Source organism: Cnephaeus nilssonii (assembly GCF_951640355.1).
Source record: "Cnephaeus nilssonii genome assembly, chromosome: 13".
In the NCBI taxonomy this organism is placed as follows: Eukaryota; Metazoa; Chordata; class Mammalia; order Chiroptera; family Vespertilionidae; genus Cnephaeus; species Cnephaeus nilssonii.
Window position 1 is genome coordinate 70,873,011 of NC_137084.1, and position 22,882 is coordinate 70,895,892.

General features: G+C 39.4%; 1 protein-coding gene across 1 annotated transcript in view; it reads right to left on the bottom strand.

The window, feature by feature from the left end:
* Positions 1-1,608: 1,608 nt before the first annotated feature.
* Positions 1,609-22,882, bottom strand: part of ACAT1 (acetyl-CoA acetyltransferase 1) — a 29,146-nt gene continuing 7,872 nt past the window's right edge. The window contains exons 2-12 of the mRNA XM_079787157.1: positions 21,597-21,644; positions 19,935-20,052; positions 19,559-19,654; positions 19,238-19,338; positions 10,104-10,247; positions 9,394-9,544; positions 8,409-8,504; positions 7,794-7,907; positions 6,715-6,779; positions 2,301-2,458; positions 1,609-1,892 (exon numbers count right to left, since the gene is read on the bottom strand). Coding sequence (XP_079643283.1) covers positions 1,772-1,892; positions 2,301-2,458; positions 6,715-6,779; positions 7,794-7,907; positions 8,409-8,504; positions 9,394-9,544; positions 10,104-10,247; positions 19,238-19,338; positions 19,559-19,654; positions 19,935-20,052; positions 21,597-21,644 — 1,212 coding nt within the window. The 3' untranslated portion in view covers positions 1,609-1,771. The remainder of the gene's footprint in view (positions 1,893-2,300; positions 2,459-6,714; positions 6,780-7,793; positions 7,908-8,408; positions 8,505-9,393; positions 9,545-10,103; positions 10,248-19,237; positions 19,339-19,558; positions 19,655-19,934; positions 20,053-21,596; positions 21,645-22,882) is intronic.

The following is a 22,882-nucleotide window of genomic DNA, read 5'->3' on the forward strand; positions in this document are numbered from 1 at the left end:
GGGGATGTGCCTGCATCCAAGGTACATGCCCTTGACCGGAATCAAACTTGGGACCCTTGAGTCCAGAGGCCAACGCTCTATACACTGAGCCAAACCGGTTAGGGCTTATTTATTTTAAGAAACACCATTTACTTGTTGATTCTGTATCTTTTTCCATTTCCTCTCTTTATTTTTCCCAAAAATTGTCAAGAGTTTTTCAGATATTTTAAGATCACTGGCTTTTGGATGCAGTGTTAATTCTGCTTATCTTCAATGAAGTGTTCTAATATATTATGGGTTTCTTTTTTTTCATGTATTTTCCTAGCTCCAATTACAGTTAGGGCAGATACTTACTCAGAGTACTGAGAAGCTAAGCACAGTGAGTTCCATAGGCCCTGGAGCAGGAGTGCTTGAATGTGAACCCACCTCAGCTACTTACCAGGTATTTGGAATTTACTTACCATCCCATGCTTCAATTTCCTTACCTATCTGGTATGATCATAGATAATAATGGGACCTACCCTCTTTAGTTTTGTGAGGGTAGGTCCCGTTATTATCTATTATCAAAGAAGTTCATACAAATAAAGCTTCTAGGACAGTACTTAGCACAAAGCCATAAAAGTTAGCAATTATTATACAGATCTTTTTTGAAAGTTCTTTTTCAATATAACAATATTTCATTTTTCTCAGATAATTCTTATTCTTCAAAGGTAAGGATCTGCAGTGAATTATTTACCAAGAGATGTGTGTATACATGACCTTTTCTGTCCCTCCCCTCTCCCAATACTGTTATCTCAACGTGAGTTGGAGGTGTCCCTTCTCAGCTGCAGCTGAGGGTGTGTATAGCTCCTGCCTACAGTGTGGGTTTTTTCCCCCAAATGAAATGCAACTTGAGATACTTGCATTTTATCCTGCTTATTAACAAGCATTGTGCCCTGCCCAGTGTGGCTCAGTTTCTTAGAGTGTCGTCTCACACCAGAAGGTGGCAGGTTTGACTCCTGGTCAGGGCACATGCCCCGGGTTGCAGGTTTGAGCCTCGGTCAGGACTTGTACAGGAGGCAACCGATTGATGTTTCTCTCACCTCAGTGTTTCTCTCTCTCTCTCTCTCTCTCTCTCTCTCTCTCTCTCTCTCTCTCTCTCTCTCTCTCTCTTTCAAATAAGGAACAAGGATTGTGGCATATTGAAAGTGTCAATCTCCTTTCATAAATCAATTCAATTAAATGGTTTCTACTTTCCCATTCTCTGTGCTTCTGTAGTTATTAAGAGCTCAAACCTCAGTATTTTCTCAGTGTGACCCTACCCCAAATCCTGAATGCTGAGCTTATGAGAAATTATACCTATTCTAGACCTGAGCACATGAGTTTTCCTTTTCTAACAATATTGCACCCACTGTTTGTGGCTTCTTAACTAATGCTATGAGGCCCTGCTAGTTTGCCCAATATAGCCACTTTCACATTAGAGTCTGCTAAATCTAAATTAGCTACGATGACACGCTTTAACATCCTCAAAAACAAATGATTCTCTAAAATAGAAGCCCCTACCTACTTGTAAGCCACTAAGTTTGCACACTAGCATTTCAAATATAGCTTTATAACAAAAAATAGGAAACTTCTGAAGATTAACAAAAATTTAAAGCAGAAGAAAAAAATTTATTTGTAATTTCAAAATGTTTTGGGATTTGATCTTTTCATCTTATTTAGAAAAAGTTAAAATAGAAAATAATAAAAAAGGAAACATTCTTTGGAGTATAAGCCGATCCAAGGAAGTCAGCCACACTGGTGACAGGTCGTCTTACAGCTTCTGGATCAGTATGGCAGAAGCCCCGCCTCCTCCATTGCAGATACTGGCAAGACCATATTCTCCCTGCTTCAAGGCATGAACCAAATGAGTGACAATCCTGGCTCCAGACATCCTAGGAGTAAGAAAGCATTTTTATTCTTTAATGAAGTAATAGAATGTATAAGTATCCAAAACTTCTGTTCTAAATTCTTTAAAAGTTTATTACCATTAATCATAGCTGAATTTTGTTACTTTTCTTAAACTTGGGAGACTTTGTTTTAATAATGGTTACGGTTTTTCTAAAGGCCCAAGCATAGACTTTAATCTTAAATCTTCTAAATAAAATACTCATTTTCAAGCAACAAATGTTACAGATCTGTGCTCAATGTTCAGTCTACCACAAATGGTGTTTGCCTTATGAAGGGTAGGAAAGAAATCTGTTTAACACAGAGTGATAGGAGTTATCATGGAACACTTTTAGATAGAAACACAAAGGCATCCATTAACCTACTTAGAGATTTTTCTTTATGATTTTACCTACCCAATTGGATGTCCCAGAGAAACAGCTCCTCCATTGATATTCACTTTTTGAGGGTCAATCTCCAGCATCTTAATGTTTGCTAGTACAACCAGACTAAAGGCTTCATTTACTTCCCACATTGCAATATCATCTTTTTTCAATCCTGCAGCTTTAAGAACCTAAAAATTTTTTACATATTATGTTCAAGTAATTAACAATCAAAACTTGTTTTCTTGTGTGTGTGTGTGTGTGTGTGTATATATATATATATATATATATATATATATATATATATATATATATTATTTCAGAGAGGAAGGAAGAGGGAATGAGAGAGAGAAACATCAATGATGCGAGAGAATCCCTGATCGGCTGCCTCCTGCACACCCCACACTGGGGATCAAGACTGCAACCCAGGCATGTGCCCCTGGCCGGAATCGAACCCGGGACCCCTCAGTCCGCAGGCCAACGCTCTATCCACTGAGCCAAACCAGCCGGGGCCAAAACTTATTTTCTTACATCAATCAGACTGTCAAACCTCAGAGGGAAGGTAGGGGAGGATGGGGGTAAGGGGAAGAGATCAACCAAAGGACTTGTATGCATGCATATAAGCCTAACCCAGTGGTCGGCAAACTCATTAGTCAACAGAGCCAAATATCAACAGTACAACAATTGAAATTTCTTTTTTTTTTCTTCAATTTTTTTTATTAAGGTATTATATGTGTATGAAATTTCTTTTGAGAGCTGAAAACCGACTTCTGTGCATGGGCCACGAAGTTTCATTCGCGCTGTACATGCACGCCCACACGTGGTATTTTGTGGAAGAGCCACACTCAAGGGGCCAAAGAGCCGCATGTGGCTCGCGAGCCGCAGTTTGCCGACCACTGGCCTAACCAATGGACACAGACTACAGGGGGGTGAGGGCATGAGTGGGGGGTCTGGGGGGAGGTAATGAGGGAATAAGGACACATATGTAACACCTTAATCAATACAGAAATTTAAAAAAAAAAAAAACTTGTTTTCTTGAAATTCAGCAATTCTGGTTTTATTTCCCATATATTTCATTTTATTTTTCAATTATCTTTTCAAAGAACTGGCCCTTGGTTTTATTGATCTTTTGTATCGTTTTTCTACTTTCATTTATTTCCACTGTGATATTTATTAATGTCTTCTACTCACTTTGGGCTTTGTTGTACTTTTTCTAGTTCCTTTAGTTATAACTTTAGATTGTTTGATTTTTTTTAAATCCTCACGTGAGGATATGCTTTTTATTGATTTCAGAGAGAAAGCGAGAGAAACGTCATTTGGTTGCCTTCTGTACATGCCCCAACTGGGGAATGAACCTGCAACCTGGGTATGTGCCCTGAGAATCAAACCCACCACCTTTCAGTGTATGGGAAGATGCTCTAAACCAACTGAACCACACGAGCCAGGGCTTTTATTTTCTTGATTCTTGAGGCAAGCCTCTATTGCTGTTAATTTCCCTTACAGAACTGCTTTGGTTGTGTCCCATAGATTTTGGATCATTGTGTTTTCCTTTTGTCTCACGGTATCTTGATTTCTTCTTTGATCTATTGTTCACTCATTCATTGTTCAGTAGCATGTTATTTAGCCTCCACATGTCTGTGTTTTCCGTTTTATTATAACTGATTTCTAGTTTCATGCCATTGTGAAAAGAAAGTATGCTTGACATTTCAATCTTAAATGTATTGACACTTGTTTTGTAGCCTAAATTGTGGTCTATTCTATAAAATGTTCCATGTGCACTCCAGAAGAATTTATATTCTACTCCTTTGGGGTGACTTATCTTTAAAATATTAATTACATCCTTCTGTTCTAATGTGTCATTTAAGGCAACTATTTCCATATCAGTCTTCTGTCTGGATGTCCTGTGCATTATGTCATTGGGGTTCTTCACTTCTGACTGGTTCACTTTTATGCTTTCTGTATCTTTGAAGTTCTCACTGACTTCATCTAATTTTCCCCTAAGCTAATTGAGCATCCTTATAACCAGTGTTTTGAATTCTGTACCTGGTATATTGCTTGTCACCATTTCATTTAGTTCTTTCTCTGGAGGATTAACCTGTTCTTTCATTTGGGATGTTCCTTTTGTCTCCTCATTTGGGCTATATATTTCTATGTATTAGGTAGAACTAGTACATCTCCTGGTCTTCACAGAGTAGCTCCATGTGGGGCCCAGTCTCCTAAGCTGGTAGCTCTATGGATGTCCTTTGTGTGAGCTGTATGTGCCCTCCTATTGCAGTTGAGCCTTATTTGCTATTGGCTTGTCAGTAGGTGGAGATGATCCTCATTGAGGGCTTGCCATGATCACAGGAGTCACTTTAATCAGGCTTTGGTGCCAGCCAAGTCTGCCCTTAGGTGTGTCATTTGTGGAGCTGGTTGGGTGATGCTCTCACATAGTCTGAAGCTGGCCACCAGGTATGTTGGTTCTAGAGGCCCTTGGAGGGGCTTTGGTGATGTCAGGGTCAGCCATCCTTTGTTCCTGGCTTGGTGCTGCCTGGTAGGAGCTACAAGGTGACCTCTGGTTGAACGCCACTTCTGCTGGGCTTGAAGGTACTTGGGAGAGGCTATCCTGCAAACTAGGGCTGGCTGCCTCCAGTGCCAGGCATGGGACTTTTGGTGGACACAGCACTGAGCTGAGGCCAGCTGCCACTTGTGCTGTAGCTGCTTAATTATAGCCAACTCTGCCACTTCATGCCAGATTTGTGGCCACCTGATGGACGTTACAATGTCAAGTTGACACCAATCATTGCTTGTGCCAGGCTTGGGGCTATTAAACAAGAGTTACAGGATACATTGAAGCCACATGATGCTTGTTTCAGTATTGTGAACCTTTGTCATTTTTTAGGAAAGTCCACAGCACAAGCCAAGGTAAGGCACTTAGATGGAAAACCTGCTGGAAGAGATTCAGACTAGCTGCATGAGTTGAGGGGAGGAGGGGAAAGGGCCAACAGTGTTCACCAGGTTAATGGAGAGTTCAGTTTAGGGCCTGCCTGCCAATACTTTCATGCAGAGCCCTGCCCCTGAAGCTAGTCAATTTCGTTCTTCCCCACCTGTCTCCCTTTCCTGGAGCCCAGAGGGAGGGAGTGAGGAACACCTGGGACCACCGCAGCCTCTTCCTCACTGAGCCACAATCCCCACTGATGGTCACAGCCAGATGTTATGAGGACCTCTTCTTCCTGGCACTGGAGCTGTGGGCTGGGACCCTTGATTCCTCAGAGGGGACCGCCACAGCGGAGCTATCCCTCCCAACTCTTAATTGCTACACCATGGCTATAGGCCCTGCCCACTCCGTGTCTCCACTCCTCCAACAGTCTTGACGCGGCTTCTTCCTAACTCTGTCCGGTTACAGGAGTTATATGTTTGCTTAGGCTGCAGGTGGTTCTCAGTGATGGTGGTTCTGTAATTTAGTTGTAATTTTGATGTGGTCATGGGATAAGGTGCGCACAGCCATCTTAACCAGAAATTCAGTTTGTATTTCCCTTTGATGCAAGAGATACTTAAATATGTAGTTTGTTAGTTTCCAGGAAGAATAGACCTTTTATTTTCTGGTTTTAATGTCTCAACTTATTGCATTGCAATCAAAATATTTTCTTTTGCACTATCTCAATTTCTATTTTGGAGAGAGAAGCTTGATCTATCAAATGAAAGGTATATTAATGTCTACTGTTATTATTTTTCAGCTTTATAAAAGATGCTGTGGAGTTATCTGGAGCACAGATATTCAGAGCTATTGTTACTTTACTGTGAATTATTTATTTAAATTATTTTACCTGTTTGAAGTCTTTTTAAATTTAAATATCTCTTGTTTTGGTAGTTCCTCATAGGCAGGAAAGTGTTGTGATGGTAATGATTATCTTTGTAAAATATTGCTAGTGCCCTTTTTCTTTAGACGTTTTTTGTTGTGAGCAACAGTAAAATTAACAAGAAACTATTCTCTCTTCCTCCATTGGGCTCAGGTAACTTTCTGAGCTGTGGAGTTCAAGCAGCTTCCTCTATTCCAGCAGCACGAGACAAAACACGGCACCAGGTGTGAACCACTTCTCTAGCTCTCAGCTTCTAGCCTGCCTCAGGCACCCTTGCCTTTTTTTTTTTCTTTTTTTAAATTCTCTGGGTATACTGGTATACATAGGACTGGAATTCTTGGGTCATTTGGTAGCTCCATGGGTTTTTAAATCTTTATTGTTGAGAGTGTTACAGTTGACCTCCTTTTTGCCTCCTTTCACCGGCATCCCTCCCCACCCCAGGCCTTCACGACCCGGTGGTCTGTGTCCGTGGGTAATGCATGTGTGCATATATGTTCTTTGGTTACTCTCTTCCCACCCCCGCTCCCTCCTTCCCTCTGAATGGCTCTGGTTCTATTTTATTCATCAGTTTATTTCGTTCACTTTGGCAGAATGGAGTATGTTCTTACCTTAGGTACAGCATATGCAGGTGCAATTGGAAAATCAATAGGTTCTACAGCAGCGTCAGCAAATGCTTTATAAAAAATAAAAAGCTTTTAAAATCATTTTTATATGCACCCAAAGGTCTAACAACTGTTATATATAGGGTGTCCCCCCAAAAATGTATACATATACTTAGAATAATTATAAAGGTAGTGTTTACTAAAATACATTTCATTTTCAAAATTGATCTATCAGCTTTTAAAGTGTGCATACATTTTTTGGGGACACCCTGTATAATATGCAAAAATGCAAATGTCCTATCCCCTGAAATAAATGTAAATGTATTTGTTCCATTCTACACTTTATAAGCCATTGATTTTCACAAGTGGGAGGATTAGGGGAAGTTTGCCTCCAGGGACATTGGTGTTAACTAGAGATATTTTTAGTTGTCCTAAGGGGTACAATGCCACTTATTATAGTAACTAGTAGTAGAGGCCAAAAATCAAACATCCTGCAATGCACAGAACAAACCCAAAAAACAAAGAATTATTTATTGTAAAATATCAATAGTGCTGAGGTTAAGAAACTATGATCTAAACTAAGAATAAATTTAGTCACAAGATTTTTATAAAGTAACAAAATTTCTGTTTAACTCCTTATGAAGAAGGCAAGGCAGATTTTACAGCTGAAGATAGGCTTAAGGAAACCTAGGGTATGCCAAGCCCAGAAATAATAATAAATGGAAGAACATCTAGACTTCATATTTCTAGACTCTTCATCCCATGTTCTTTTTATGTATATGGGATTTTATCTGGCTACCATTCCCTATCGTGCCCGGATAAAATAAAACATGCACCCTGTATTTTTCCACTCATTTTCTAGGATAGGAAAAGATTGTTAAAGCTTACTATTATATAAAGAAAATTATAATAAAAATATTAAAGGAGCTTCTATCCCTGTTAAAATAGGTACTAGTTATATCCGTCACAAAGCACAACCTATGTAGCTACAATGGCTTCAATATTATGTATTACTGACAAGGAAACTCAGTTTCAGGAACGGCCTGCAGAGGTTTAGGAATAAACAAGTTCAGAACATTCTCTACCTGCTATTCTTGCCAGTGGTTTGACATTGAGTCTCTTGGCGGCATCAGCAGTCATCAGAACCAAAGCGGCTGCTCCATCATTCAGTGTGCTGGCGTTGGCAGCGGTGACTGTGCCTGAAGGCATCAATGCGCATGAAGTCAAAACATTCCTTCACACTGAGTTCACTTGGTTCAATTAAATAAATTCCTACCTAGTACTGCCTCTGTTGCTAGATGCCTGGAAAATTACAAATACAGAGAGAGATAGCTCCTGCCCTTTGGAAACATATACATAACTATGACAATTATAATGTAAGAATGCTTTTTTATGTTATTTTTTTATAACATTTTATTCAGAGCTAGCTCTGAAACACATGCATGATGGCACTGGGCAAATGCCGGTTTACTAATCTCTTTCCTAGGATTTATCTATTAAAGGCATTAACTGTTATGCAATTTTAAATATACTTTGGATAAATATGTTTTCTTAATTTCACTTGAGCCTGATGTATTGAAAATGTTAAATAGTTCCTAGATGTTTTCTAGAATTACTTTTTAAAAATCCTTAGGCAATTCCAAGACTAGATATAGTATTAATACTCCCATTTTTTCTATGCTTCATTTCTTAATACTAACCGTTTTCTTTCTGGAAAACTGTCTTCAGCTTTGGAACTTTGCTAAAATCAACACGTTTATATTCTTCATCTTCTTTTACCACTACATCTGGTTTACCTAAAACAAACATCTTTTAAGTTATCACCAATCAAGACAACAATTAGGTGCCTGGTAGTCTGTGCCTCCCTTTGTATGCCAGCATACCTTAAACCGTCCGAGTATATTCTATTGTACAATCTACCATCTGTAATCTGTTAGTGTCTTACAAGTTATTACGCAGCTTAACGCACTTTAAATCTTCTATTCAGACACATCCTGTTCTCCTGTCTCCCCACCTCCTCCTGTAATCACAGATCCCATTCTCCTGACCCCAGGGGTAGATGTCTGCCCTAGGCTGGATAAGCCCTAATAGTCCATCGTGCTGGGCACAGTAATCATTCCTGGGATGGAAATGTAACCTAAACCAGGTAAATGAACCTTTACTGTGGATTTATTCTGGAGTTGGTCAGGAGCTCTCTTTGAGCTATGAATAAAGGCAGAAACTTAGGAAGCCTGAGCAAATTTTAATGAAACCTATATTAAATTGGGTTGAACTATCTGAAATGGCAACATTTCCCTTAATTAAGCAGAAAGGTTAAAATCCTCAGTTGAAATGAAAAAGATTAAAATGTACTCAATTTAGTCCTAGCCACTTTGGCTCAGAAATAGAGCATCAGCCCACGGACTGAAGGATGGCGATTCCATTCTGGTTAAGGGCACATACTTTGGTTGCAGGCTCAATCTGGTTGGGCTCATGTGGGAGGCAACCAATCAATGTGTGTCTCTCATATCAATGTTTCTCTCTCTCTGTTTCTCCCCCTCCCTTACAATCTCTCTAAAAATCAATGGAAAAAATATCCCCAGGTGAAAATTAACAAAACCAAAGTACTAAAACTTAAACATAAAAAATTTGCAATATGTAAAGTCTACTAAAAATTAACATGTATTTGGAATATTATCGCTCTACCTTTTACTGTAATTGTGACAGGAATAACTTCATTTCCAAACTTCCCAGCTTCCCATGCTGCTTTACTTCTGGTGTAGGAGTTAATAGCATAAGTATCCTGTTCATCTCGTGAAATATTCATCTTTTTTGCAGTATTCTCAGCACAGTTACCCTGATAAAAGTTGGAATTTTTTTAAAAAACTAATTAACTTTGCATACCTTATAAAATATACATTATCTTTGCATAACATAAAAAAGCAGTTTTTTTTTAAATATACTCTTCTGTACTAGATAACTTTTCACTCATGTCTCATCTCCAACTACTTGAATTAGCTCAGCTGTTGCTATTTTGAAGGCAAATAATTAAATAGTTATAGAACCCATTATTAGAAATCAGAAAATGCCCTACTCCAGTGTGCAGCAATTTACTCAATAGTTGAGCCAAGCTGATGCGATGAGCATGGAAAAATATTTTCTTCAAATGAATGGCTAAAATAGACATTTATAGAGCCCATCCTTCAATTCAGTTTCTAAAATACATATAATTTAAGCCCAGCCATCGTGGCTCAGTGGTTGAGTGTCGACCCATGAACCAGGAGGTCATGGTTCAATTCCCAGTAGGAGGCATGCAGGAGGCAGCCAATCAATGATTCTCTCTCATCACTGATGTTTCTATCTCTCCCTTCCTCTGAAATCAAAATATACATATATATTTTTAAAGCAATAATTACCATATGAATTTTGTTGTAGACATCAGTTAGCCCATCTTTTACAATCAGATCTTCAAGCTTTACCCCACCATATGGAGTTGCTCCTCTGTTCATCACGTAGGGAACATTGGACATGCTCTCCATCCCACCTGCGACCATGACATCCTGATCAGCAGCACACACACACACAAAAACAGTCAATATACGTAAGTGCAAATCCATTATACCCTTTACACAACTACAATAAACAAGTAATTTACATGGACTTTATTAAACACTTTTTACACAGTGAATACAAGAAGAACCCTCTTAACCCTGAAGAAAGGAAATGGTCTACAATGTGTAATGATAATTAAGGTTAGAGTCGGGATCTGATGGCAACAGAGTAGGTGAACGTTACACTCATCTTCCAGAACTAAACTGCAATTGCAACTAAAATATAGAGCAGTCTGCCTGAATAACCAACTGAAGACTAGTGAAGTCTTATAACCAAGGATTTACAGAAGCCACACCGATACTGGGAGGAAGGATGGAGACACAAAAGGTCTGACCCCATTCTCACGGGAGGCAGCTGAGAATCCTCAGGGATAGATCTCAGTTGTAAAAGTCTCCCCGGAGGAGCATGCCATGCTCCACCACCCAGAATCAAAGAGTCAAGAAGCAGAGCCCACATAACATCTGGCTGTGAAAATCAACAGGGATTCTGTCAACAGGGAGAGACAGGAGTCAGCTAGAAACCCAAGTGCCCTATTAAAGGGCCAGGGCACAAAACCTTTTTCTCAGCCACACCCCCTGGGCTCCAGTGGAGGAAGGGCAGCTCGGCGTGAACTAGACTCATGTTTGGAGAAAATGAGTAGTGTGGCTTCGAGGACAGAGCTAAAGGGACAATGACCAGGATCCCTGTATTGTGTCCCTCGCCCACAGACACCATCTTTCTTGGGTAAAGCACTCCCCTCCACATAATATCAATGCAATAGCCCCATCCTCTCAATTCCCAGTGGTCCTGCCCTGCCGAGCTCACGCTCTGCAGAGAAGTTAGCTGCCTGTGAATGTGGTACAGAGGTCCAGGAGGACTCCAGATGTCAGAGACTGAATTGTGTGGCTCTAGGGCAGGGGCCAGTTTGCCCTCACAAGCCTAACTGGCACAGAGCTCTCTCTTCACATGGCTAAATCTAAACTCCGCTGGCCTCACCCTGAAGACCCACACAAGGGAGAACTCCTAGCTTAGTGATCAAGGAGATTGTGCCACGGGGTCCCACAGAACACCTACTCATGAGGCCACCCTACTGAGACTGAGACAGAGACAGCAGAAAACATGCCCCCAAAAAAGAACAGGATAAATCTTCATAAAAAGAAGTACATGAAATGGAAGCAAGCAATCTGCCAGATCTAGAGTTCAAAAAGAATGGCTATAAGGATGCTGAGAGAACTTAGCACTTCTACAGCATAAAAAAGGACATAAAAAAAACAATAAAAAGACCCAATCAGAAATGAATACAATATCTGAAATGATAAAGTTGCTACAAAGAAAATTATAGGCCAATAACCCTGATGAACACAGTTGCAAAAATCCTTGACAAAATATCAGCTAACTGAATCCAGCAATACATTAAAAAAATCATACACCATAACCAAGTGGGATTTATTCCTGGGATGCAGATTGGTACAACAGCCACAAAGCAATTAATGTGACACACTACAGAAACAAAATGAAGGATAAAAATCATGATCATTTCAATAGATGCAGACAAAAACAATATAATCCAACACCCATTTGTGATATTAAACACTCTCAGCAAAGTGGGAATAAAACGAACATAACTCAACATAATAAAGGCCATATATGACACTCACTGCCAACATCATACTGAATGGGCAAAATCTAAAAGTTTTTACCTTAAGATTAAGAACAAGACAGAGCCTGGCCAGCATGGTTCAATGGTTGAGCATCAACCTATGAACCAGGAGGTCACGGTTCGATTCCTGGTCAGGGCGCATGACCAGGTTGTGGGCTCGATCCCCAGTGGGGGGTGTGCAGGCGGCAGCTGATCTATGTTCTCTCTCATCATTGATGTTTCTATCTCCCTCCCTTCCTCTCTGAAATCAATAAAAATATACTTTTTAAAAAAGAACAAGACAGATGTTCTAGCTTCACCATTCTTATTCAACACTAGGGGCCCAGTGCACGAATTTGTGCAACTTGAAAGGAACTGTGGGCTGTGAGGCTGCGGTGGGCATAGGGGCGGGTCTCGGCCCATCCTCCGCACCCCTGCCTGGCCCCTTCCACCGCGGCCCCCAGTACCTTGCCTGCAGGCAGCCCTGCTCCCGCTGCCGCTGCTCCCATGCGCTGACGGCACTGGCCCCACTCGCACCCACTGACAGTGCGGAGTGATTGGGGCCGGTGCCATCAGTGGGTGTGAGCGGTGGCTGCTGCCCCAATCGCCCCTCAGGAGCAGTGGGAGGTGGAGAAGCCCTCAGTGGCGATCAGGGCCAGCAGCCGCCACTTTCACCCACTGACGGCGATCGGCGCTGGCACCAAGTGCTGGCAATGGGTGTGAGCGGTGGCTCCAGTGCTGGCAGCGGGAGTGAGCGGGGCCAGCACCAGCAGCAGGTGCAAGCGCCGTGCAGGACCACGGCACGCAGGAGCAAAGAATTTTCAGTAACCACCACAGGCTCACCCCAATGACAGCAACTGGCGCCCCGCCTTGGTCTGACAACCTCTGCCCACCTGTTCCACCAACCCGCTGTGGCCGACACCTGCCATGTTCTGTGCTCTGCTGCCAATGCCCACCATGGTCCGCGCACGCCCCCTGGTGGTCAGTGCATGTCATAGCAACCAGTTGTTCCGCTGTTCCACCTTTCGTTCTATTTGCATATTAGGGTTTTATATAGAGAGAGAGTACTGTAAGTTCTAGTCACAGCAATCAGACAAGAAGAAGAAATATAAAGCATCCAAATTGGAAAGGAAGAAGAAAAACCGTCATTATTTGCAGATGACATGATAGCGTGTGTAGAGATTCCTAAAGATTATATAAAAAAACTACTAGAACTGATAAATGAATTCAGTAAAGTAGCAGGATACAAAATAAATGTCCAGGAATCAGAGGCACTTTTATACACCAATGAACTATCAGAAAGGAAACTTAGGAAAACAATCCCATTTATAATTGCATAAAAATAAAATAACAAAAGAAAAAGAATAAAAAAGAAAAATTTTAAGTAAAATACCCTGGAATTAAGTTATTCAAAGAGGTAAAAGACCTGAATTTGGAAAATGATAAGGCACTGAAGAAAGAAACTGAAGAAGATACAAGTAAATGGAAGCATTATACCATGTTTATGAATAGGAAAAATTAACATCATTAAAATGTCCATACTAATTTCTGACGGCTTCAACTTCCCCACAACAACATGCCTCTCACGATGGATCTCCTTCATCCCTCTCCAAAAGATAAGAGGAAACACAAGAACACATGCCCAGTGCTGAGCCCCAATTCCTACTTCATGGATGTGAAATGCCCAGAATGCTATAAAATCGCCACCATCTTTAGCCACGTACAAACAGTCCTCTGTGAGCCTCCAGGAGGAAAAGCAAGGCTGATAGAGGATGTTCCTTCAGAAGGAAGCAGCACGAAAAGCGCCTCAAATCAAAATGAACACATTTGGCCCGGCCAGCGTGGCTCAGTGGTTGAGCATCAACCTATGAACCAGGAGGCATGGTTTGATTCCCAGTCAAGGCACATGCCCGGGTTGCAGGTTCAATCCCCAGTGTGAGGCGTGTAGGAGGTAGCCAATCAATGATTCTCTCTCATCATTTATGTTCCTGTCTTTCCCTCTCCCTTCCTCTCTGAAATCAATAAAAATATATTTTAAGAAAAAACATTTGGACAACAGCAAAACAAAAACAAAAATTTCCATACTACCCAAAACAGTCTATCGACTGAATGCAATTCCTATAAAAATATCAATGGCCTATTTCACACAAATAAAAGAAATAATCCTAAAATGTATAGGGACCCACAAAAGACCCAAACAGCCACAGCAATCTTAGGAAAGAACAAAGTGGGAGGCATCATGCTACCTGACATTAAACTATACTATAAGGCCAAAGTAATCAAAACAGCATAGCACTAGCATAAAAACAGGCCAAAAACTGAATGGAACAGAATAGAGACCCTAGAAATAAACTCATGCCTAAATGGTCATTTAGTATTGAAAAATGAGGCAAGGGCATACAATGGGGTAAGGACAGTCCATTCAATAAACAGTATTGGGAAAATTGGACAGATAGATGCAAAAAAAATGAAAGTAGACCACCTTCAGACACTATACACAAGAATAAACTCAAAATGGGTAAAAAGATTTAAATGGAAGATTCAAAACCATAAAACTCCTAGAAGAAAACATAGGCAGTAAAACCTCAGGCATTTCTCACAGCAATGTTTTTTCTGATATATCTCCTCAGACATGAGTTATCACTTTACATGTAGTAATTCTGATGATAGTCAGAATGGCTATCATCAATAAATCCACAATGACCATAGTTGGCAAACCCTCATTCACTGTTGGTGGGAATGCAGATTTGCACAGCCACTGAGGATCCTCCATACTGTGGAAAACATGGAGGATCCTCAAAAAAAATTAAAAATGGAACTACCTTATGACCCAGTGATTCCACTTCTGAGAACATATCTGAAGAAACCCAACACACTAATTTGAAAGAATGTATGGACCACCACCACCCCCCGCCATGTTCATTGCAGCACTATCCTACCTAATAATAGACAAATATGCAAATTGACCATACCTTCACTATGCCCACAATTGGCCAGGAGGTGTGGGGGGGGGCGGGACTCGGGGTGGCTGATTGGGCCGGCGGGATGCTGAGCTCGCGTCGCCAGCATACACAAGTGTACATCAATAAACAAGTGGATGAAAGGCTGTGGTGTGTATGGACAATGGAATATTACTTGGCCATTAAAAAGAAAGAAGCCTTACCATTTGGGACGGCATGGGTGGACCTAGAGAGTATTACGCTAAGTAAAGTAAGTCAGTCAAAGTCAAATACCATATGATTTCACTTATATGTAGAATCTAAAGAACAATATGAAACAAACAAAAGAGAAATAGATTCACAGATACAGAAAACAGACTGATAGTTACCAGAGGGGAGGGGGCTTGGGTGACTGGGTAAAAAGGGTGAAGCGACTGAGAAGTACAGATTGGAAGTTACAAATACTCATGGGGATGTGAAGTACAGAACAGGAAATATAGTCACTAATACTGTGATAACTATGTATGATGCCTGGTAGGTACTGGAAATATCTGGGAAACACTTTGTGAAGTATGTGATTATCTAACCACTGTGCTGTACACCTAAAAATAACGCAAAGTCATATTGAATGTAAACTGCAATTGAAAAAAGAAACAATTTTTTAAAAAGGAGTCAGATATTGTTAAGAATGCCAGAGCCCTGGCCAGTGTGGCTCAGTTGGTTGGGTGTTATCCCGTGCACCAGGAAGTTGCTGTTCAATTCCCACTTAGAGTACATGCCCAGGGTTGCAGGTTCTATCCGGGACAGGGGGCATGCAGGAGGCAGCTGATCGATGTTTATCTCTCACATCAATGTTTCTCTCTCCCCCCACCCTCTTTCTCTCACTTCCTCGCTAAAAACCAATTAAAAATCTTTTTTTTAAATGCCAGGAATCTTTCATATAAGACCATCTTCTGAAATTCCTACCTTCCCACCCTTCTTTCTTTTTAAACTACTAAAATTTAATGTCTTCTAAAAGACTAGAAATAATCTCAGTTTGCAGAACTAATCCTATTATTTCCTCAATTGAGATGTTCCTCATCAACAGAGGATCTGCTTGATAATGTGGCATGCAGCCTTTCCTCTCACCAGGTGTCCTCCACACACACCTGAATGTTTTGGCTCGAATGTATGTCTGATCATCCTACTCCTTTAAGGGACTCCAGCATGGCACATTACCAAGGCCATGTGCAATCTGCCTCTCCCTCTCCAGTCTCATGCCTGGACCTGCACTTCAGGTCACACAGAACTGTTGAAAGGTCTTCAAAGACACCAGGATCATTCAAACACCTCTGCACTCTGAACCATCCACAAGCATGTAAAAACACGTACATTTCCTTTAAAACTAATCAAAACGGCCACTTCATGCTTTGCTTGACCACGTATTTCTAACCTTTCTTAAAACAGTTTCCCTTCCTTGTTTCGTGTTTTCCATTCATTGTGTATAGCTTTTATTAGTACTATTACAATGTATTGTAGCTATAGTTATACGTCAAATCTTCTCACTAACTAAGCTCCTCTGAGTCCAAAAAACCTGTCATATCTATCTTCATGCCTGTCATATATAGTAGAAGTTTAATAAATATTAATCAATTAACCTGTTACTACAAATCAACAATTTACATTAAAGGGCTAATTAAAGCAAACATTATTTTCTCATAGCCTTTAAACAGGAATATGGAGAAACAAGTTATACATCAAAGAACTAAATACTTCACCTATTTTGAAATAGGAAATTTTTCAATTAGTTCAGTTATCCTGAAATACTGAGTATTTTCTAGGGATGATGGCAGTAAGAGACAGAAAATAAAACATCAATCATTCTTCAATATAAAATAAAATTCATCATAAAGATGTAGTGCAAATATACAATGGAATATTACTAGGCCATAAAAAAGAAAGAAATCTTACCATTTGCAACATGGATAGACCTAGAGGGTATTATGCTAAGTGAAGTAAGTCAGACAAAGACAAATACCATATGATTTCATTTATATGTGGAATCTAAAGAACAAAATAAATGAATAAACAAAACAGAAATAGACACAGATGCAGAGAACAAACTGATGATTGCCAGATGGGAAGGAATTTGGGGGTTAGCTAGGTGAAAAAGGTGACAGGATTAAGGAGTACGAGCTGGTAGTTACAGAACAGTGACAGGGATATAAAGTACAGCATAAGGAATATAACCAATAATATTGTAATAACTATGTATGGTGCCAGATGGGTACTAGACTTATTGGGGGGGATAACTTTGTAAATTATATAAATGTCTAACCATTATACATGCACCTGAAATAACTATAAAACAATATTGAATATCAACTATAATTGAAAAGGAAATAAAATAAACTTGATCATTTTCCAAAATCGTAATTATTCAAAATAAGGCAATTTCTAATATTCCTATAAATCAGATCATTTTATACATGCACAAATGAGTTAAACAAACTGAAAGCATTTTAATATAGTACAAATAGCATTTGGTACAGAACCATAAAAACTCAACTGAGACAAAACTCTTTTTCATTTTAAGTTTTGTAACATCTAAACAATCCCATGACCATTTTTCACCCACTGTTTTCACAAGGGTTTGGTAACACGCAATGTTAGTGTTAACTTATATGTAGGCAAACAAACTCTCACAACCTTTAAAAACTGTAACTAGTTCAACTTTTATGGTAAACATTTGAAAATATCAAAATTTGACCATCTTCTGATTCAAAAATTTTCCTCTTAGGAATTTTTCCAACAGACTTGCACATGACGATTTTTTAATGTTTTATCGACCAATTTCCAGTGAATGTCACATAGTAATTGCACAGCTAATGTGAGACAGATGTAGAATTTGGAATTAATCCGGCTCTAGATTTTGTTTTTAACCACTACACTAAACTGCCTCCGTGGAGGTGATTCAAGTATGTATACATCACAAAGATATGTGTATAGGGATACTCACTGCTTTATTTAAAATAGTGAAGAACTACCCTGGTCGGTGTGGCTCAGTTGGTTGGAGCTTAGTCCCATACACCGAAAGGTCGTGGGTTCGATTTCCGGTCAGAGCACATACCCACGTTGCCAGTTTGATCCCCAGTCGGGTGCATACAGGAGGCAACCAATCAATATTTCTCTCACATCGATGTTTCTCTCTCTCCCTCCCCTTTCCTCTCTCTCTCTCAAATCAATAAAAAACATTAAATAAATAAAGTAAAATAGTGAAGAACTTGAGACTGCCTAAGTGTTCATTCAATAAGGACCCATAAAATATAGTTGTTCAGTTCAATAGAATACTATCTTATGTGCTGATACAGAAAGATCTCCAAGACATTAAGTGGGGCCCAGAGTTTAAACAACTTGCTCAAAGTTCTCTGCTCTTAAGTGTCAGAATACACAAGTGGTAAACAAGTCGGACACTCAGAGAGGGGCGAGAACAAAAAAGGCTTATTTTTCATTTTATACTTTTCTATACCATTTTATACTTTTATGTACACATAAAACTTATGAAGTCTCTGATACATTAGCTCAGATATCACTATATTTTTTCTCTCTGGCTTGCCTTACAATTGGAAACAAAGCAAAGGAGGAATATCATCAAGGGCACACAGAACTATGGTTCTTGTATATGTAAGAAACAGTTTGCAAATATCTCAATTGATTTTTATCCTGGTGTGTTATGCCCTGATCAGCTGGAATGCACCAAGCAGGGATAGAGACACCCATTTTCTATCTCCAACCCTCCAACTTTGTGTCTGTGATCCTCTCAACCTCACTTCCCTCAACTGAAAAAAGAAGGGCTAGATCCAATGAAATCTTATTTCTATGGGTTTAGTTCTAGTCGCCCCACACCACAGCATATACTGCTATCTCTTGCTTGATCCCAAGTAAAGAGAAGATCTACACCAGAGGCCAATAGAAAACCTGTACAATTTAACAACTGCACCTGGGCACACAGGAACTATAAATCAGTCATCAATTCTTGGGTCAATCAACTACTTGATTCCCAGGGTCAGCACCTTCTTCTCATGTATGATGAAATCCCTTACTCTGGTAAATATAACATTTATGATGTTTGAAATTACCAAGAATCTCAGAGAAAGACTCTAAGGGTCATCTGAAGACTAAAATATCTTTGCTGAAAACTTCTTTTTAATACAAGACACTTTGGTATCATTTTAACCTCTATTTTAAAGGGAATTAGCACATTAGACATTCCTGAGTGTCTGAAACAACACAGCAACTATACTTAGGAGCACTTGTAAAGCGTGAATGTGCTTAGATTTTTGGTGTCTTTTAGCGCTGTGTATTATTTTAATTATAACATAGAAAAGAAGGTCCTTCTTACCTGATGTCCACACATAAGATTCTGAGAGGCCATCATGATGGCTTTCATTCCTGAGGCACAAACTTTGTTTATAGTGGTGCACGGAGTAGAAATAGGCAAGCCTAAAACCAATAAAGACAAGTCATAATTTTGAAAAACAAAGATACTCTTCAAACACAATTGTAGAACTAAAATTAATAGAGTATGCAACATGACTTCTTCCAATACAAGTCTATAGGTGTTAAATTATATTATGCATTTAACTTTTTATTTAAGCTGAAATGACCTCCATTTGCCATGTCGAACATTTGAAGTATGAAAGCCAAAATGGATCCCTCGTACCTGCACCCAGCACTGCTTGCCGCGTAGGGGCTTGTCCTTCACCTCCTTGTATAACGTTCCCCATGTATGCTTCCTTTACTTCTTCTTTTGGTATTCCTTTTTCACAAAACAAAAAACAAAAATGCATTTCCATATTTTATTCAATGGAATAATTAGTGGTTACCTAGTAAGGTACATGACATTGTATAGCAGGAATGGCTTCTTTTTCTTGTCAGTTTTTGAGTTTCATTCCCAACTCTATAGTACAAAAACTTCTTTACGAGGGAATTCAGAAATACAGGCATTAAGTCATTTCTAAGTGTTACATATGTCCAAAATAAATATTTGTTCCAGTGAATCACTGCCTTTTGACACAAAGAGCAAAGCAACCACTGACCTGCCTTTTCAATGGCTCCCTGAATGGCAATGGAGCCCAGCTTAGTGGCTGGCAGGGAGGAAAGGCTGCTGAGAAAGGATCCAATGGGTGTTCTCGTAGCACTTGCTATGACCACTTCCTGGTAAGACAGGAGATGATAATAATTATTATATTTAAATACCTTACCCAAATCATCTTTTATTAAATAAACATAATTCATAGACATTATTATCCAAGAAACAGAGTTTTCTGAGTTAATCATCAAAGATTAAAATAATATCAAAAATTTTAAATAATATGTTTTTATTGACTTTTAGAGAGAAGGAATCATCGATGAGAGGAACATCATTGATTGGCTGCCTTCTGCACACCCCAAACTGGGGATCGAGCCCACAACCCTGGCACGTGCCCTGACCAGGAATTGAATCGGCAACCTCTCGGTTCCTGGGTTGACACTCAACTGCTGAGCTACACCGGCTGGGCAATAATCTCAATATTTGAACAGAAGTAAAACGAATCTGTTTAATGCTGGTACTTAATGATTTAAGATATAATCGAAAATTTAAAACAAACCTACTTTAAAATAGGCATTGATCCTTCTCAGTTCTCCACAGGAGGTTTAAAACCAGAAGCTTAAGTTTCAAATCTACTCCTCTGTCAAACTTTAAGAAATGATAACACTGCTATAACCGGTTTGGCTCAGTGGATAGAGCGTCGACCTGTGGACTGAAGGGTCCCAGGTTCGATTCCGGTCAAGGGCATGTACCTTGGTTGCAGGCACATCCTCAGTAGGGGATGTGCAGGAGGCAGCTGATTGATGCTTCTCTCTCATCGATGTTTCTAACTCTCTCTCATCGATGTTTCTAACTCTCTCTCCCTCTCCCTTCCGCTCTGTAAAAAATCAATAAAATGAAAAAAAAAGAAAGAAAGAAAGAAATGATAACATTATCCTTGTTAACTGTATGATAACCCTAACCAAAGGGCTTCCTTGCTGACGGGAACTCTGGGCTAGGAATCCATACCTGTATGCTAGACTAGACAGGGCCACACCACAACTGGGACAAAGCCAGAGCCGTAGTTTCTTAAATGATTACTAAGATAATATTGATATGAAATTTAAGAAAAAGTAGACAAGAGCTCTTAAATAATTATAAAACACTATTGTAACAATTCTATCCTTACGCTTGCCTTCCACATTCCCATTCAAGTTAATAAATAAGAATTGTTCCCCAGATTTTGGTGGAAGGCCATTCATTTCAGGGACCCTCATGAAACAGAGAGAGGACTCCCTCACAAAGCACTCGGTGATCAGGTGATGCTCCTTCCTGCCTAACACCCAGCCTGGTCCAGCCCCTTCTTCTGCTGTCTTCCAAGTGGCCTCTGCAATGTGTCCCATACAACATATGAGGGTCCCCGAGAGTAAGGGAAGAATACTGCCCGGCTTTTGAGAGAAGGTGGTTTTACAGTAGACAAAAAGGAAGAAGCAGAAATTATGCAGGGCACTAGATTAAAAATTTTTATGGTAAGTTGGAAGTTAGTATTTCAATAATTAGCTATTTCTAACCATTGCATCATCCCAAGCTGACTCTCCCATATACACAAATTATAAAAATATGCATTTTTTACTAACTACATTTCCTTTAAATTCTTTCGTTTTAAAGCACAATTTAAATTTATACTTACATTCAATGTAGGTTTTGATGCGTAACTTCGCTCCACATATCTTATTTCCTGTAATATAAATATTTATAATGTTATGATATAAAAGTATTAATGTATATCATTTTATACTTATTAGTGATGAGGTTATGGTGATTTCTCTGCTTTATACTTTTATTTCCAAATTTTCTAGTTAACATATCAGTGTTACATTGAGAAAAAATCACTACTTGGTAATATACTCTTCTGATTAACTGTTCATTGGAAATGTATGTTATCTTAAAATTGCTGATATAGTGTAAGTTAAATCTTTAAGTCTTAAATTAAGCAATTTTAAAACACTATAAGAAACTATCCTTCCCTAGCCAGTTTGACTCAGTGGATAGAGCGTCAGCCTGCAGACTGAAGTGTCCCGGGTTCGATTCTGGTCAAGGGTACATGCATGGGTTGCAGGCTCGATCCCCAGTAGGGGCGTGCAGGAGGCAGCTGATCAAGGATTCTCTCTCATTGATGTTTCTATCTCTCTCCCCCTCTCCCTTCCTCTCTGAAATCAATAAAAATATTTTTTAAAAAGAAAACATCCTCATTGCTTAAAAAGATATTTAAGTAAAACTTGCTATTTCTCCCCACCCACTAACAAATGTTTCTGATTTATGTGAGGCAAACATACCTTACATAAACATGGTCTATATTACCAGATAAATTTTTTTTAAGAAAGAAAAGAATAACTATCTTGTCCCTACATCCCAGTTTTTCCCACACTGTTCTTAGGAGCAAATGCCAATAAGAACAAATTCTAAAAATGCAGGTCACAGTTCAGAGACCTAATTCATCTGAAATTGGACAATTTACAGGACAAAGAACAAAGAAGATTTTTCTGTCCTCTAAGGTCAGAAAGCATAACTATTCAAACATGACAACTTATATTTAGAACATAATCTTGTTGATAGTTATGTCCAAACATATCTCACCAGGTAATAAGTCTAGAGACATCTAAAAACTTTAAACTGACCCAAGAACTTAGCTTTTCAGAGATTAAATAGGCTTTGTCCTCACTGCAAATAATAAACAAAAGCACAGATAAAAAAACAAGTATATTTGACAAACAGTGGTTATAAGAAAAGACAACCACAAGATTAATAGTGAAGTAGTGAGCATAGGAAACAGCTGACGAGATGGAGGAAAGAATTAGTGACATCGAAGACAGGAATCTAGAAATGACACAGAGGGAAGAAGAGCGAGACCTGAGCATTAAAAAAAAAAAGAAAGAAAGAAAGAAAAAGAAAAAAGGAAAGAGCTCTATGGGATCT